The sequence below is a fragment of the Mirounga angustirostris genome, unplaced genomic scaffold (genome assembly GCF_029215605.1).
Source record: "Mirounga angustirostris isolate CCGP_5_RB_7025 unplaced genomic scaffold, mMirAng1.0.hap1 SCAF_4, whole genome shotgun sequence".
Lineage (NCBI taxonomy): Eukaryota > Metazoa > Chordata > Mammalia > Carnivora > Phocidae > Mirounga > Mirounga angustirostris.
In genome coordinates, this window is record NW_026991712.1 from 104,207,854 (window position 1) to 104,223,358 (window position 15,505).

Below are 15,505 nucleotides of genomic sequence, written 5' to 3' on the forward strand. Positions count from 1 at the left end.
TCCAGCTTCCCTCTGTTCCCTTTGTTGTTTAGTGTTACCCTTCCCTCTGCTGAATTCACCCCCCTGTAAATCCATGAGCTGGCTCCTGGGAGGCTCCAGGTCTGGCCTCTGGCTACAGACTGCAGGAGTTAGACATAATTACCTACTCCTTACTATGAATCTACTATGTTTCCTTCCAGAGGCATTAATTCAGACCCAGATTATGCCTAGCTGGGCAGTGGCCAGAGGAATTTAGACCACAGAGTACAGAAAGCATAAGGTAGTAATAACCCTATTCACCCAGGACACTTTGCCTAAAAGGACCCTTTCACCCCAGTGAGAAGGCCTGAGATGTGACGAGAAGGTAGGGCGTGCTTAGACTGACTGCATTATTTCTCACCTTCTAGAACAGTATCAGGCCATGGAATTCTCAGTAAATCAGGAGAGCTACTGAGAAACAATTTGGAATATCATTCCTACATGTTGCTGCGAGCGCTGTTAACTATCTCTGGCTATTGAGTTGATTCAGGAATCTGGCAGCCTCACAAATACATATTTCTGAACTTTGTATTTATTTTGCTATTTTACATCAAGGGGAAGTCCTGTAAAACAAGTTCAGAAGTATACAAAGAATTGAACAGAAAAATCGTGTTTCAGAAAATTTGGCAACTGAAAATACACATGAATTTTTCATTTTGAGAAGATGAAGGATAATTAAGATGGTAAATTGACCCATGTTTCCATCAAAAGGTTCTTACTTTGTAATTGTACTTTCCACATTTAAACACAATATAATATGTAATCATTTTATGAAATTACATGAACAACTTGAGTTGGATTCTGAAAAGCTAGCTGGTGATATTTCTCTGCAGCTAGTATAAGGCATCCCAAATATTCTGCCAATAGCATTTCTAACATAAAGTGGGGTTTTCATTTGTTTGTTTGTTTTAAACCATTATCGAAGAAGTAAACTTCTTGATGTGGGAATGGTTCTTTGTCACAGAGGCTGACAGTCATGTTGCAGGTATTTTTTTTGATTTAGTATTAGTTGCTTTCCTTATTTTATATGCATCTTCTATGTTGTTAAACACTTCCATCTTGGGCCTCCATCCTGTCTCTGAAAACCTTCCTTCCAACTTCTAAACCACATACATGGATTATCTGATTAATCTAATGGACCATGAGGTATATTTTGATTACTAACAGAAAACTAGGTTCCTAGAGATTAGTGGACATATGCGCCTCATAAACTTAGTTGAGAATCCTTAAGCATTGAAACATCTTAAATACTCAGTATAGGTCCTGGGCATAGTGTCCAGTCTTTGTCAACAGGAAAATGTATTCATTCACTCAGTCCATCTCTACTAAGTGCCTAATGTATGCTGGCTACCTTGTTGGGCACTGTTCCAGAAAATTTTTGAAAGAGATCTCAGGAAATATTAAGGAGCAAAAAGGAGCCAACAGGAGGGAGTAATTTAAGCTTGGAAAAAATGACCAGGGAATCTCTATTCCAGGTTTAAGTGGATTACTTTGAGGAAGGGTAAGTAGAAGGAATTTAGAAACCTGCCCCTTATTATTTTCTCTTTTGAGTGACCATGTTTTCAGCTCCTCTGAGGCCCTTTACAGGACCTGTGGGCCTAAACGCTTGGAGATCTCTGCTAGTTGCCTTCCTTGTATTTTCTCCTCCCCCTTTGCCCCCTCATTCGAGATCAGGTCAGAATCAGCTGGAAAATTAAATTACTCACCCCCTCAATGTCAGCTCCCATACATCTCTTTCTCCTCCTGCCTCATGAGTACAGTTCAGCTCTTTTTAAGAGACGAGCCTCTGAATGAAGGTAGTGCAGAATTTAAACATTTAAGAGAGAAACTTGTCAGTTTCAGAACTCGAAGGACAGCTTCACTATAAGATCAGGGGTTTTGACCTCTTGGGTCCCTCCATCTCACCTTCATCCCTTTCTTCTAATTCTTAGTTTAAAAATTAAAAATAAAATAAAATAAAAATACTTTTCGGAGCAGGCAGAGCAAGGAGTCCTCTGGTTCCACGTCTGCTATAAGAAGCAGATTTTTGCACAAGGATAAGGTTACGGCTGCCAGCCCAGAACTCCAGCGGTGTGGCAAATCAGACGCTGGGCTCCTCCCCTCCCCCGCCGACGAACGAGAGGCTAACAGACGGGTGCAAGTAGACAAGTAGCTGTTTTTATTGAATACAGAAGCTCCTTGAAAACTCTGTGGGCTCCGGGGCTCTCCTGCAATTCCTTTCATTCCCAAAGTGCTGGAGCCAAGCACGCGTCCCGCGTAACTCCCTCCCATTTCTTCTCGCGGATTTGGGTAGGAGAGGAGGGAGGAGAGCAGAGGGGAGATGGGGGGTGGTTGGTGGGCTGGGCTAGCCCAGAGTCCTGATTCTTGGGCAAAGGGAGAGAGGGGCGGGCTCGCGGCCGCCCGAGAGGCGTGTGATTGGGTCTGACCCTCAGTCGGCTTGTCAGTTTCTCTCGGGGTAAGGGGGGCGCTGGAGGGGAGTGGGCGGAGGAGGGGGCTGCCCAGAGCCTCTCGTCCGGCCCACTGACGGCATGAAGCCTTTAGGGGCACGCAGTCCTCTCAGATTTTCGGTTGAAGCCCCTCATCTGCCTTCAGTCTGAAGGCAGGGCCCCGCAGAGGACGGATCGGAGGGTCCTGGCCGGCGGGGCCAACCGAGAGGGAGAGGAGGGGGCGAGACACAGGAAGGAAGCAAACCATCAAATTTTAAAGAAAAAGCCCTTTGACTTTTTCCCCCTCTCCCTCCTCAATGGCTGTGTAGCAAACACCCCCGACGATACCTTGGAAGGGACGAAGTTGGTCTGCAATCGCAGTTTCGTGGGTTGAGTTCACACTTGAGTGCGGGGCTCGGAGATGGAGCGGTGGTCCTCTAGGTGGAAAACGAAACGGTGGCTCTGGAATTTCACCATAACAACCCTCGCATTGACTTTCCTCTTCCAGGCTAGAGAGGTCAGAGGAGGTAAGAAAAAATGGTTTTGGGGAGGTGGGAGAGTGCCGTCGGTCTTTGTCATTTTGCGCCCCTCCCCCTCTTTACCCTTCTTCCCCCGCCTTACCCCCCACCCCCCCAAAACCCCAAAACAATTCTCTTAAATAAAATCCAGATTGTAGCTGCCACCAGGTTGAAGTGAAGGCTGGAGAGAGAGATGGATGTAGGCGGGACAGTAATGGGAGAAGTGGTAGCAGGAGAGAAGATCTGTCAGGCACAGAGCCTGCTGAAATGCCCTTCACCACTTTCCAGCGTCTTTGAAAAGAGGAAAAATATTACCTTGAACACAAGGGCAGTTGTACAAAGCTTTTGTTTGAGGAATAGTCCCTAGACTGCCCTTTGAACACATCTTCTGGTTTCTTCAGATTCTAACTAATGGGAATATCTTTTTAAGGGTGAGCTGAGGAGAAAATATAGAGAAAGGGTATAAAATGAACCTTGATAAAGTTCTTTGTGTGAAGCAAAGTGAGAGACCAGCTCTTTTACTTTTCGGGATATAAGAGAAAGCAGAGGTGATGAATATAGAAGACTGAGAACACTGTGTGTGTGTGTGTGTGTGTGTGTCATTTTGAAGAGATTTTAAGTGGAAAAAATATTTGGCAGTTTATAAAGAACGCGTTGAAGATAGGGAGAACACCTCTCCCTGAATTTCAGTCCACTCCTCTCCAGTATGACCCCCAACCCCAACCCCCACTTCTTCTTGCAGGTTGGACGTGCAGTTCTCTTGGAGAATGATGAAACTTGCCAAGCAAATGGGGTGGGGGAGGACGAATAGGGATTGGGAGGGAAGAGGAGGGGGCCTGGGATGGGGTGGGAGGGGAGAGGTAAGGGAAAGTTCCTACGTGGCACCACCAAATATTCAATGACCAGACCTGCTCAGAAGACTGCAGCCCTGTCAGTACCCAAGAAGGGAGAGCGACTTCACTCCTCCCCTCTGCCTCCTCCCTCCCCTTTCCCCGCCCTTTCCCGCAAAGGCATTTGGCTGGAGCGGTCCGTTAGGTGCTGTAGACACGGCTGGCGGGCAAAGGCCTTTGGAGTTAACGGAGCCCAAACAGCTTCGAGTAGAAAAACGAGCTTTGTCGCGAGTGCACAGAGAAGTGGGGGGTAGGAAGGAGGGTGGCGAGGATTGGCTGAGGGAGAAAGAAGTTGTCAATCCCAAATGCGCAGGCTTTAGCAGAAACCTGAGTCTGTCCGTGGTAGATGCCAAGATCTGAGTTCTCCCTAATGGGAATTAGCGCTCCCGGAGGCCGAACTCTGGGAAACCAGGTCTGTATTCCTTCCCCAAGCTTAGTGGTGCTCACCTTCCTGAGTAGCAGGCAGTGCTGGATTATTCTTCCTCTTGGCTTTTCCTGGTAAATAGAGTCAGAGCCTCAAATTTAAATTTTGCTTCAATTTGGATACAAGTTATGCTAATTATTTTGATTCATTCATTTCAACATTTTCAAGGATAAATAGTAGAGGCTTTGAAAGTGGAATCCATCAAAAGTTTGCTTTTTACCTTTGGTACCTGGTCACCAGCTGGGTTGGTCATTTCTGTCAGCAGTTCTGCCCTCTGCTGGTTTTATTTATTATTTGGAATTTAAGCATCTACCTCAGAACCTAGGGCCTATTAAAATCCTTCTAACCACAGTGATGCTGGAAAAGGACACTCCATTAAAAAACTACAGATCTACTATTTCTTTTTCAGCTTGTTACACACACATATGGACAAATGTATTGCAATGCCAGCTCTTAATTTAAAAATATAGAAACCAAACTTCCTTCAATGAAGATGGATGAAATATAAACTCAAGAGGCACCATTGTAGACATTCAGGGATTATTTCAGTGAAGATATTTATGTTTCTTTTCCACATTTGGCCTTCCTTAAAGCTCTAAGGATATCAGAAAGGTCAAATTTCTACACCTGTATTGTATAAATTGTCTCTTTTCAGTCTAGCTGCGGATCTGAAACACTTTTAAACAAACATCCCAGTACCACATCAAGTAAATGGTGGAAAAAGAACCCTGCTTATTATTATAAGGCCAAATAATGTGGGAAATAGCAAAGTTTAAGGATCATATGTTGTTTTTGTTTGTCATTTCTGACGAACTGTCTTAAAAGTTACAAGAGTGTTTGGATATTCAGACTGTCAGATTCTGTATTCACATCATCAAGTTGCTAGGTGCTTATTACTTCCCACTAAGTAATATTTACAAATCTACTCTTGTTGGCATTTTTGCCACTTAATAAACTTCAAAAAGGAAGTAATAGTATACTAATGCTTAAAAAGGAAACACTGGCCTGAATCATCACACAAGGAAAAAATAAACCCAGTGTTCAGTTCTTATGCTAGCCAATAGATTTGCAATTGAAGCAACAATGGATATGATTTCATTCCAGTTTCTAAATAAAGGTATTATGTACTGTAATTTATTAATGTTGGTGAGATGCAAGGGTGCTATTTGGTTGCTGAATCGAAAGGTAATTTAAAACAGCCTATTTTCATCTAAAATTTGTATTTCTTGGATTTAAGACACTAAAGCCTTAAAGAGTTCTGGGTTCATAATAAATTAGATTCTAAAGAAAGTGTAGTTAGAATCCTAAAGCATCTACCTTACAAAGAATAGTTCTTGGAGTGAATGGATTAAAAGAAAATTTATAATCTCACACAGAATCATATTGTTCTACTTTGCAAATCCAAACCCTATAACTTGGTCATCTTTAACATAACTATTAAAAATTTTTAGTATTTATTATGATTTAGTATAAAAGAGTGCTATTTTTATAATATATTCATGTGCGTTAACTTCATTTTATGTTTCATATATTTCCCTGTGGTTAACATAAATGTTTTATCTCAGAAACTTATGGATTTCTTTATCAATTAGTCCATTGCTTATTACAGAGAGAACTTGAGATTTACCTGGAATTTATAGTGACGATGCTGTGTTCAGAGTGATGGTTTTAAGACCTTTAAAAACATGTTAAGTTATAATTGAATACTAAGAAAAATAGTATCTAACTGAATCATTTTTTACTAGTTAAAATGGTATTCAACCTTTGGTGGTTAAGCCAATAGTGCGTCTTGAAAAAAGTTGATTAATTTTATGAGCGCCTTTCAAAGCTTGTCAGCAATTGATAGTGAGCCTTGCTGGAGTGTTTTGAGTGCCCAGGATCAGCAGGTGAAATGGTGCTGGCTTAGAGAGTATGTGCTAATCCAGCTTTGCAAAGAGATCAAATTTGTCCCTGTGGCTACTTAATCATGAATCAGTTAAAAGGTCAGATACACTTCTGATAACAAATGCAGTGCCTGCTAGGATAATTTATATTGTCTTCCCTCTTGTTTTTTAAATAAATATTGACACAGTCTAATAGAAAAACAATAAAGAAAGCCAGGTATCTTATGAGAAGCATCTTCCTGTTTGTTTTATACAGACTTAGGTGCCACATATATAATCAATTAAATATAGACACTTTCACAGAATTGTCTACTAGTTTTGAAATTAAGTTTATTAGTATCTTAAAGTAACAATTTACTTCATGATAAATACTTAACTGAGACTCTGTAAAAATTACTCCCTAAGAGGTATTCTCATATTTTTTAACAAAACTGTGAAGTTGCAAATGAGAAATGTATATACCTAGGTAGTATAATTGCTTATAATTTAATTAATATTTTAGGGTCTGTGTTTGCCTCATTGTGACTAACATAGAAAGAGCATATTATTCAAGTTAAGTTATCCCTAAAACATAGATAGCCAGGCAAACATGAATCTCTTTTCATATTCTTGGGTAGGATTTCTGACAAAAAATAAAAAAAAAAATAAAAAACAAAACACAAAACAAAACCCCAAACTAAACAGTCATCTTTCTTTTTTAAAATTTGCTTCTTTTCTGAAAAAACTCTCCTTACTCTGGTTAATTTATTGAAGCATTGCCTATTTGATAGTGAATGATAATGAATGGACTCAAATCAAGCTTGGTTGAGTGTGTAATAAAAAGGTGAACTTTTCAAAGGAAGAAAAGGTGTTTAGATTAGATTTTTTAAAAAGAATGTTAGAGATAGAAATTATTGTAGAGACGGTTTCTCTTTACTATCTTCTCACTTCACTAATGAGAAAACCAAGGCAGAGAAAAGTTATTAGCTGAATGCTTTTTCCCATAAAAACATAAAAATATTTCTACAATATTCAATGTTTTTCTAGGTAAGCATAGTGAAGGTCTGCAATAGTGGTAAAAATATCTGTAAATAATAGTAGGTCTGAGACTTTATGGAATGACCAAATATTGCTTAACTCTACGTGTTGGAGTTTAGTGAGAAGATGGATTAAGTGAAAATGATTGATTTAAAGAAAATCAGATAAGAAACCGAGTTATAGAATGCGTTTAAAAATTCCTCAATTTCCTAAGTTTGGAGAAAGGTGATTTTTGATCATTTATACTGTTAATATACCTAATTATATGATTCTATAGAATTATCGGTATCAGAGTAGAAAGCATAATAGTTTGTAAAATATTTTTTGTGTGTGTTTGTTGCTGGATTAGGAACGTAGTTTTTTATGCACTCCAAAGTTGTTAATGGAGGAGGACCAGGCACACTTCAAATTTTCAAGAAGCTAAGAAATTATATATTTATATAATATAAACATATAAATTACATATTTACTTCAAATAATATATTCATTTAATAATATATCTTTGTATTTATTACTAATGATGTCAAATTTCTATGCCTTCCGAGTTGATTTTAGATTGATTGGATGAAATATACTCTATATATGTATAGTTTTAGTACTAAACCAGATATTGAATTGATTATTACTTGATATGGCTTGTTTGTTTAATAGATAATCTTTTCCCAAACAAGTGGCAAACTTTGGGAAAACATAGGAGAACACTTAGTAATGTAAATTCTAATTAATTTTTCTTTTTTTTTTTTAGATTTTATTTATTTGAGAGAGAGAGAGTGAGAGAGAGACAGAGAGATCCCGAGCAAGGGAGAGGGGTAGAGGGAGAAGCAGGCTCCCCGCTGAGCAAGGAGCCGGATGCGGGACTCAATCCCAGGACCCTGGGATCATGACCTGAACTGAAATCAGATGCCTAACCAACTGTGCCACCCAGGCTCCCTCTAATTAATTTTTCTTTCGGATTGTTTAGGCATTTGAGACTACATAAACAACTTCTGCCTCCAGAATAAACGGACATTAATCTATAGGGAAGTAGACACTCCTAAGAGATTACCATGATACTGGTTGTGCTGGCAAAAACAGTGGTAGATCTAGTATTTCCACCTAATGAAGACTTTTCCTATCTTTAGGAAAGAAGAAGATACTGTGGAAGCTAATATTTATACTCATGATCAACGCTAACAATTTATATGAATATAGGGTTTTATAAATACTGAACTATCCCCATCATTTTATATAGTTTTTAATGATTATACGCAGGTATTCAAAATCCAGAATTCCATTGTATCCTAAACACACTTTTCTTTCCTCCTACCTTTGGAACAGTAATTAAGGGCAGTTGGCATAATCATTAGGGATTCAGGGCAACTACAGAGTGGGGGCTGAGAGCGGATCTGCATTCCTGCTCTTACTCCTCCACTTCCCTCATTTGATAGTGGGGAAACGTGACCTGAGCTGGGAGTGGTGAGGGGAAACCAAACTTTGATTTTGACCATCGAAGTTTTGTTCCTTAGCAAAGGGGAAAGAGAGGTATACACTGATGCTATAAAAAGTTGCAGTGTTCCCTAAATTCTCTCCCGGAAGAGACAACTTTAAATGCAGATTGCAGTGTAGCTTTTCTAATGACTTTCTTAGATTTGGACTTTTTTCTTCTAATTTCTCTTGCAATTTATTTCAGAACATAAAGTTTTAATTTTTTTTCATCTTAAACTGTCTCCCATATTATAATGTGCCTACTATATGTATTTCTTTTTCTCGCAAAATCCTAATATAATTTTATTTTTATAGGCCCCTTTTTACGTACTTGCCATTGTCTCAAAACTCAACCTGAATAATACTAGCTGTTAGAGAAGATGAAAGTTGATTTTAAAGTGATTTAGTGAGTAGTGTTTATTGGTTGCAGTCTTTGGCCTACTACTGACTTGGCTAGTGGTTCTTTAGACATTGGCTGATCACCAGACCTACTGTTATCTGGTAAAATAAACTCTTTGCTTGCTGCGCATGGAATTAGAGACAGTGCTATTAATTTAGGAGAAAGAACTCAGAGAAAAGAAAGGTTATCATATTTCAGAGTAAGAGACCAGCTTAAATACGGCTTGACAATTGAGAACTAAAACAGACCTGTGTCCGAGTGCTTTAGCACAATCAACTTTTGCAATCCCTTCAAACCTTTTTTTTTTCCTTAAAAAGCATTTCTTTCCTATTTTAAACAAATTTAATTGCTCTTGAATGGCCTTGTACTGTACAGGCAAATGAAGGTCCCTATTCATAGAACTTGAGCGCATAGTGTCCGTGGAAGCTTTCTTCCTCGTCTGACTGGTAACCTGGCATCCGGGCTGACAGGCGTGAACCTTCCACTGTGTGAGGTGCTTGGCTTCCCTTCCCTGTTCAGCTTTTCACAAACAACTTCCCAAAAGGATGACTGCCGGAAAGGGCAGCGGGTGCAATTCCTGACAAAGCTAATAAGAAACTCTAAAGCACTTTTGCACTTTGTGCTCCTATCGGAGAGCTCTGCCGAGAAAGAAGAACCATGCATATGATACTGCTCTTTTCCCTGACTTCTCTCTTTAGGTTAGAGTCAGCAGTGGACCACAACCAACCAGCTGTCACTCTTCTGTTTGAATGCCGATGAGTCTTCAAAATACTTCACTGGTTTTGAGGATAAATGTATTGTGCAAATGGCTTAGCGTGATGTAGAGTGGCCTTCAGGATGGGACCCCTCTGTACGTCCAGGCTCATGACCGGCCATTCCCCTTGCACTTCAGCCATGTTAAACCTCTTGCCCATATTCTCCCCTGTCCTAGAACACACTATTCTCTTTCTTTGGAATATTTGTTCCCTCCTCATCCATCTAGCAAATGTCTTCTCCTACTTCAAGATTTAGATCAGGCTTCATATCTCCAGGCAGATAGAATAGTAAGATCTAACACTAAATGCACACATATTATTATGTGCCATGTCCTGTTGTTAGCCACCCCCCTTTTTTTTAAAGATTTTATTTATTTATTTGACAGAACGAGAGAGCAGAAGAGCACTAGCAGTGGGAGTGGCAGAGGGAGAGGGAGAAGCAGGCTTCCCGCCGAGCAGGGAGCCCGATGCGGGACTCGATCCCAGGACCCTGGGATCATGACCTGAGCCGAAGGCAGACACTTAACTGACTGAGCCACCCAGGCACCCAGTACTCTTTTTTTTTTTTTTAAGATTTTTATTTATTTATTCATGAGAGACAGAGAGAGAGAGAGGCAGAGGGAGAAGCAGGCTCCCAAGGAGCAGAGAGCCCGATGCGGGACTCGATCCCAGGACCCTGGGATCATGACCTGAGCCGAAGGCAGACGCTTAACCATCTGAGCCACCCAGGTGCCCCAGCACCCAGTACTCTTCACATAGAATCTCATTTCATTTTGACAATTGCCCTGGAAGTAAGCTAATATTAAAATATACATTTTACCCATGAAGGAACTAAAAAAGAGAGAAGTTAATTATCATGCCTAAGGTCACACAGCTTCTGTGTGATAGACCCAGGATTTGAACATAGAGAGTCTGTTCCAGAGCCTGTGCTTTTTTGATCGTTTGTCCATGCTTACTTTATTGTGTGTTCTAATGTTTCCACACAGCCACCCTGACTTATGATTATAGTGCCCTGGGACCTAACATTAATGGACAAATCATGCAATTGCACCACAGTAAGCACCATGTCAATTGTGTGAATAACTTGAATGCCACCAAGGAGAAATATAAAGAGGACTTGGCAAAAGGCAATGTTATAATTCAGTCAGCCTTCATTAAGGTTCAGTGGTGGAGGCCATAACACTCTTTCCATTTTAAGAGCAAACATAAGCCCTAATGATGAGAGAACACTAAAGGCTGTTGCTAGGGCGTCTGGGTGGCTCAGTCGTTAAGCGTCTGCCTTCAGCTCAGGTCACGATCCCAGGGTCCTGGGATCGAGCCCGTATTGGGCTCCCTGCTCGGCGGGAAGCCTGCTCCTCCCTCTCTCACTCCCCCTGCTTATGTTCCCTCTCTTGCTGTCTCTCTCTGTCAAATAAATAAATAAAATCTTTTAAAAAAAAAAAAAAGGCTGTTGCTAGAAGCCAGCAAACGTTACTTTGTTTCCTCTGACTTATTTAAGGAGAAGTTGACAGCTGTATCTGTTAGCATTCAAGGTTCAGATTGGGGTTGGCTTGGTTTCATTAAGTAATAAGGACACTTACAAATTGCTGCCTGTTTTAATCAGGATCCATTGCAAGGAACCAGAGGTCTTATTCTACTTTGGGAGACTGATATATGGTAGTATGCTTATTACCTTCAGTATGAAAGTGTCAGATCTGATTATCTAAAAGCTGTTTGGAATGTAGTCAACTGGGAGAATGTAACTAAAAGATACATAGTTCGCAAAAAATTGTATCATTATTTAAAAAATTACTCATTTATCTGTTAGTCTTCCTGTAAAAGTTGCTGGGGGGTAATGACTATGATTTAATTTTATTTCTGCCCTTCGGGTCTACCAAGATGCCAGAATGCACATTATATAATACAGTCACTATTTAGATTATAAATTATCTTCTTAACTTGCCCAGTGGACTGGAACAAGGTTAAATCTAGTTAACTTGGGAGTGGTGTGAAATGACCTACTCGTTCATGTCTTGTCATTAGCAGTAATTAGATCCCTCCCTCTTTCTTTACTTTTTCTCTGTAAGTGAATGAATTGGGATATCCCTCTAGCTTTCCTCGTTTGGAGAACAGTTTTTGCACATTCTCTTCAAAGATGCTTCTAAATATTTGAAGCTACTAATTGCCTATATTACCTCTAAAATTGTAGTTTGCTTTAACATAGTAATCTTGTAGAGAAAAACACCATATGAAGCAGTATTTTTGTTTTGACAGCAACATAAATCATCATTTCACTGTCTGCTGGTGAACAAGAAAGTTTAAGCCAAGAGTGGTATCAATCTGTTAAAGTAATAATTGGGAAAATTCCTGTCATATATTCATTTTGAAACTTTTATCTGTTTTGTATGCCGTTATGGATTTCTGATTTTGCTTAATAACTATTAGAAAGAGTGACCTATCTATATTTATTGCTTTATGATTATTTTAGTAAACTCATTCTGGAAAGTAATTTGCATATCATATATATTATAATTATTATATGACGAAGTACCATCTTTAAGCAAGGAGTATATAAAGTTTCCAGTGCTTAATAAAAGACAGTAGTTGTAGAATTGTTTTAGAAGAATGTTACGTATTTTTTATATTCTATTCCTAGCCATTGTATATTTTAGTTACACTAAAATCATTAGGATAAGTATCTTTATCTGTTTTAGTGTGTCCCAAGCACATAGAACAGAGCCTGTCACATAGTTAGTGTTTGGTAAATCTTTGCTGAATGAAGTGAAAGTGTTGGTTGAAGCTCTAATGAATTGCTCTTCAATAATCTAACAACCTGAGATATGATATAAGGTTATATATATCAATTGTTGCCAGTGTCTACAGAAGTGTATTGAACAGATTTTGGCTGATATTGTTGTGATTTCCTGAAAATGTCAATCTCTGTTTTGCCTCCAAGCAAGCTATGATCTCCACCTTGAACACTTCCAAGCCGCTTACCAGTACGTTTTTGGATTTAGATATTATCTCCTAAAGGAATACCTCTCCTCAACCATAAAGACTGAGGTAGTTGTCCTTGCATAACATTCTAAAGCACACTATACTTACTCCAAACATGAATACTTATCACAGGATATTTTTGATGCTAAAATGAAAACAAGGAATGCATCTTTTCATCTTGTAAGAAATTCTGTCTTGTAGCACTATACCTGGAGCAGAATAGATGGCCAATAAATGTTTATCATATGAATTAATGACCTCATAAGCAAGGGATTATACTAAAGTCAAGAAGACAGGGACAATCAGCCTTGACTTGCTATCACAATCATTTCCAGTCCCATCTCTGTGGATTTTGATTGAGTAGAGTTTGTATAGAATCCAAGTATAGGTGTTTTATAAATCCTCACAGATAATTTTGATGCACATCCAAGGGTTTATGAATCTTTTGTAACAGGAAATAAATACAAAAATGGAAATGTATCTAGCTTGTATAACAGGGCACTGGAAGTCAAGTAAAAGATTATTTTTCTGCTGTGTGAAAATCATTTGATAAATACCCAACCACCCAATAGCAGTGACTCTGCAAAAACTGATTTGGATAGATCAACTGATTATGATAGAGTTCATGCTTTTTTATTTATCTTATTTATTTATTTATTTTTTGTTTTCTTATAGTTCATGCTTTTTTAAAAATCCTTTTCTCCATAGCATGTAATAAACTAAATGCCAACAAGTATTGCTTTTCTCAACATGAAAGTCAAATGCTTGTATTGAAACTATAATTTAAGCTTTATAATAAACATTTTAATAGCTTTGGCTGCTTGTACTTCAGAAATGCCAAGCTTTTTACATATCATACTCTCAACAGGCATTTGTTCTTTCCTTTGCCATCCTCAGAGTTGTGATATGATTCCTGCTTTCAATTTTCAGTTCATAGAAGCTTTTTATGATACAAGAAAGTTCAGGATTGAGGTTGTTCAATAACCGTGAAAATTAAATAACTCTCTTCTATGTGCCATCAGTGTTAGTTGTTCTGACTACAAAGACAGTATGCCAATGTCTATTCTCATGGGGTATGTGTGTTATCAGGAGAGAGCTGGGGTTAGGAGAATGGGCTAGGGCCACATAACACAAGATTGTAAGGGTATATTTTTTCTGCATAGCACAGAATCGTGGGACTAATTAAAGAATACAGGGAGGCTGCTAAATTGGCAGAGTCAGGATATACTTTGATACCTATCCCTACTAGGTGGTTCCCCTTGGTTGCAACCACTAGATCTTCTGAAAAATAATCAGGGAACTGGGGCCATGCTGCTTTTCTGCAATAGCCAACCCACTGTAAAGTCACCTGGAGGTCTCCAAGATAAATTAGTACATTTAAGTCACACTTGATACAGGGTTATGTCCTTTATGGAATTGAAAACTGTATGAATGAATAATCTTCCTGTTTTATAAGGGAGTACATTAAACAAAATGTATACACGTATTTATAAAATCTGTTATAAGACAAAGATATAGCCTAACATTTTAAACCTTAAATGTGATCGTTCTTGTTATTACCCAACTTGTAGCATGTTTTAGGACATAAATTATAAGTAGTTTTGTCTGTCTGTTTCTGAGGATTCATATATTGGATGAAGATCTCTATGTTGATTATTTGATTATTTGATTATAAATATTTATTATAATCATTTTTTAAGTCATAATGATTTCTTTCACAGAAAGTTATATCAAATAGAGTTTTAAAATAAGTGTATATTAACTAATTATATCTTTAAATAATGTTAATAGGCTGTCAACTCCCAAAGTTTTATTTCTACCCCATATCTTTTCCCTGAATTCCAGACTCATATATTCAACTGCCTAGTCAGCCATTTCCAGTGGAATGTATTAAATTGTCTCAAAATTAGCATACCCAAAACTGAATTGTAGAACCCTACCTGAAGCTTATTCTGCTCACAATCTTTCCATCTCAGTTGATGGAAACACAATCAGTCATGATGTTCAAACTAAAACACTAGGAGCAGCTTTGACTCCTTTTCTCTCATACTCCATATCCAACCCATCAGCAACCCTGTCTTTTATGTTTTTAGAATATATCCAGAATCTGACCCAGTACTTCATCTCTCAGTCCAAGATTGCAAAATTGAAAAATTTTACACCTCGGGGATTGCAATTGCTTCTTCTGTGCTCTCTTCCACTCTAGTGACCCTATAGTCTGTTCTCAACACAGCGCCATAGTGGCCTGGAAGATTCGTTGGTCCATGTTACTCCTCTCCCTTAACTTCCAGTTGGTTCATCTTACTCCTCTCCCTTAACTTCCAGTAGTTTTCCATCTCACTTGGAATACAATCTAACCTCATAGAACATACCACAGGATCTACACAATTGCCTCCAACCTGCCTCCCCCTTACTTCTCTGACCTCATCTCTTATACCCTTTTTATTTCCTCTGCTGGCAACCTAAATGTCTCCTTGCATTTCCTTCAACTCCTCCCCTTTGGGGCGACTCCTATCTCAAGTTCTTTGCACTTGCTATTCCTTTTGCTTAGAATGCTATGCAATCAAAATATCAACATAGAGGGCGCCTGGGTGGCTCAGTTGGTTAAGCGACTGCCTTCAGCTCAGGTCATGATCCTGGAGTCCCAGGATCGAGTCCCGCATCGGGCTCCCTGCTCGGCAGGGAGTCTGCTCCTCCCTCTGACCTCCTACCTCTCATGCTCTCTGTCTCTCAT

At 39.0% G+C, this 15,505-nt stretch overlaps 1 protein-coding gene and 1 pseudogene across 3 annotated transcripts in view; both read left to right on the plus strand.

Moving 5' to 3' along the window:
• Positions 1–2,172: 2,172 nt before the first annotated feature.
• Positions 2,173–15,505, plus strand: part of COL11A1 (collagen type XI alpha 1 chain) — a 206,340-nt gene continuing 193,007 nt past the window's right edge. Inside the window, exons 1-2 of one of the 3 annotated variants that reach the window (XM_064588737.1) lie at positions 2,173–2,307; positions 2,774–2,971. In XM_064588737.1, coding sequence (XP_064444807.1) covers positions 2,866–2,971 — 106 coding nt within the window. In that variant the 5' untranslated portion in view covers positions 2,173–2,307; positions 2,774–2,865. The other 2 variants (XM_064588736.1, XM_064588735.1) reach the window with 2 other exon arrangements.
• Positions 5,428–11,602, plus strand: LOC135363945 (superoxide dismutase [Mn], mitochondrial-like; annotated as a pseudogene).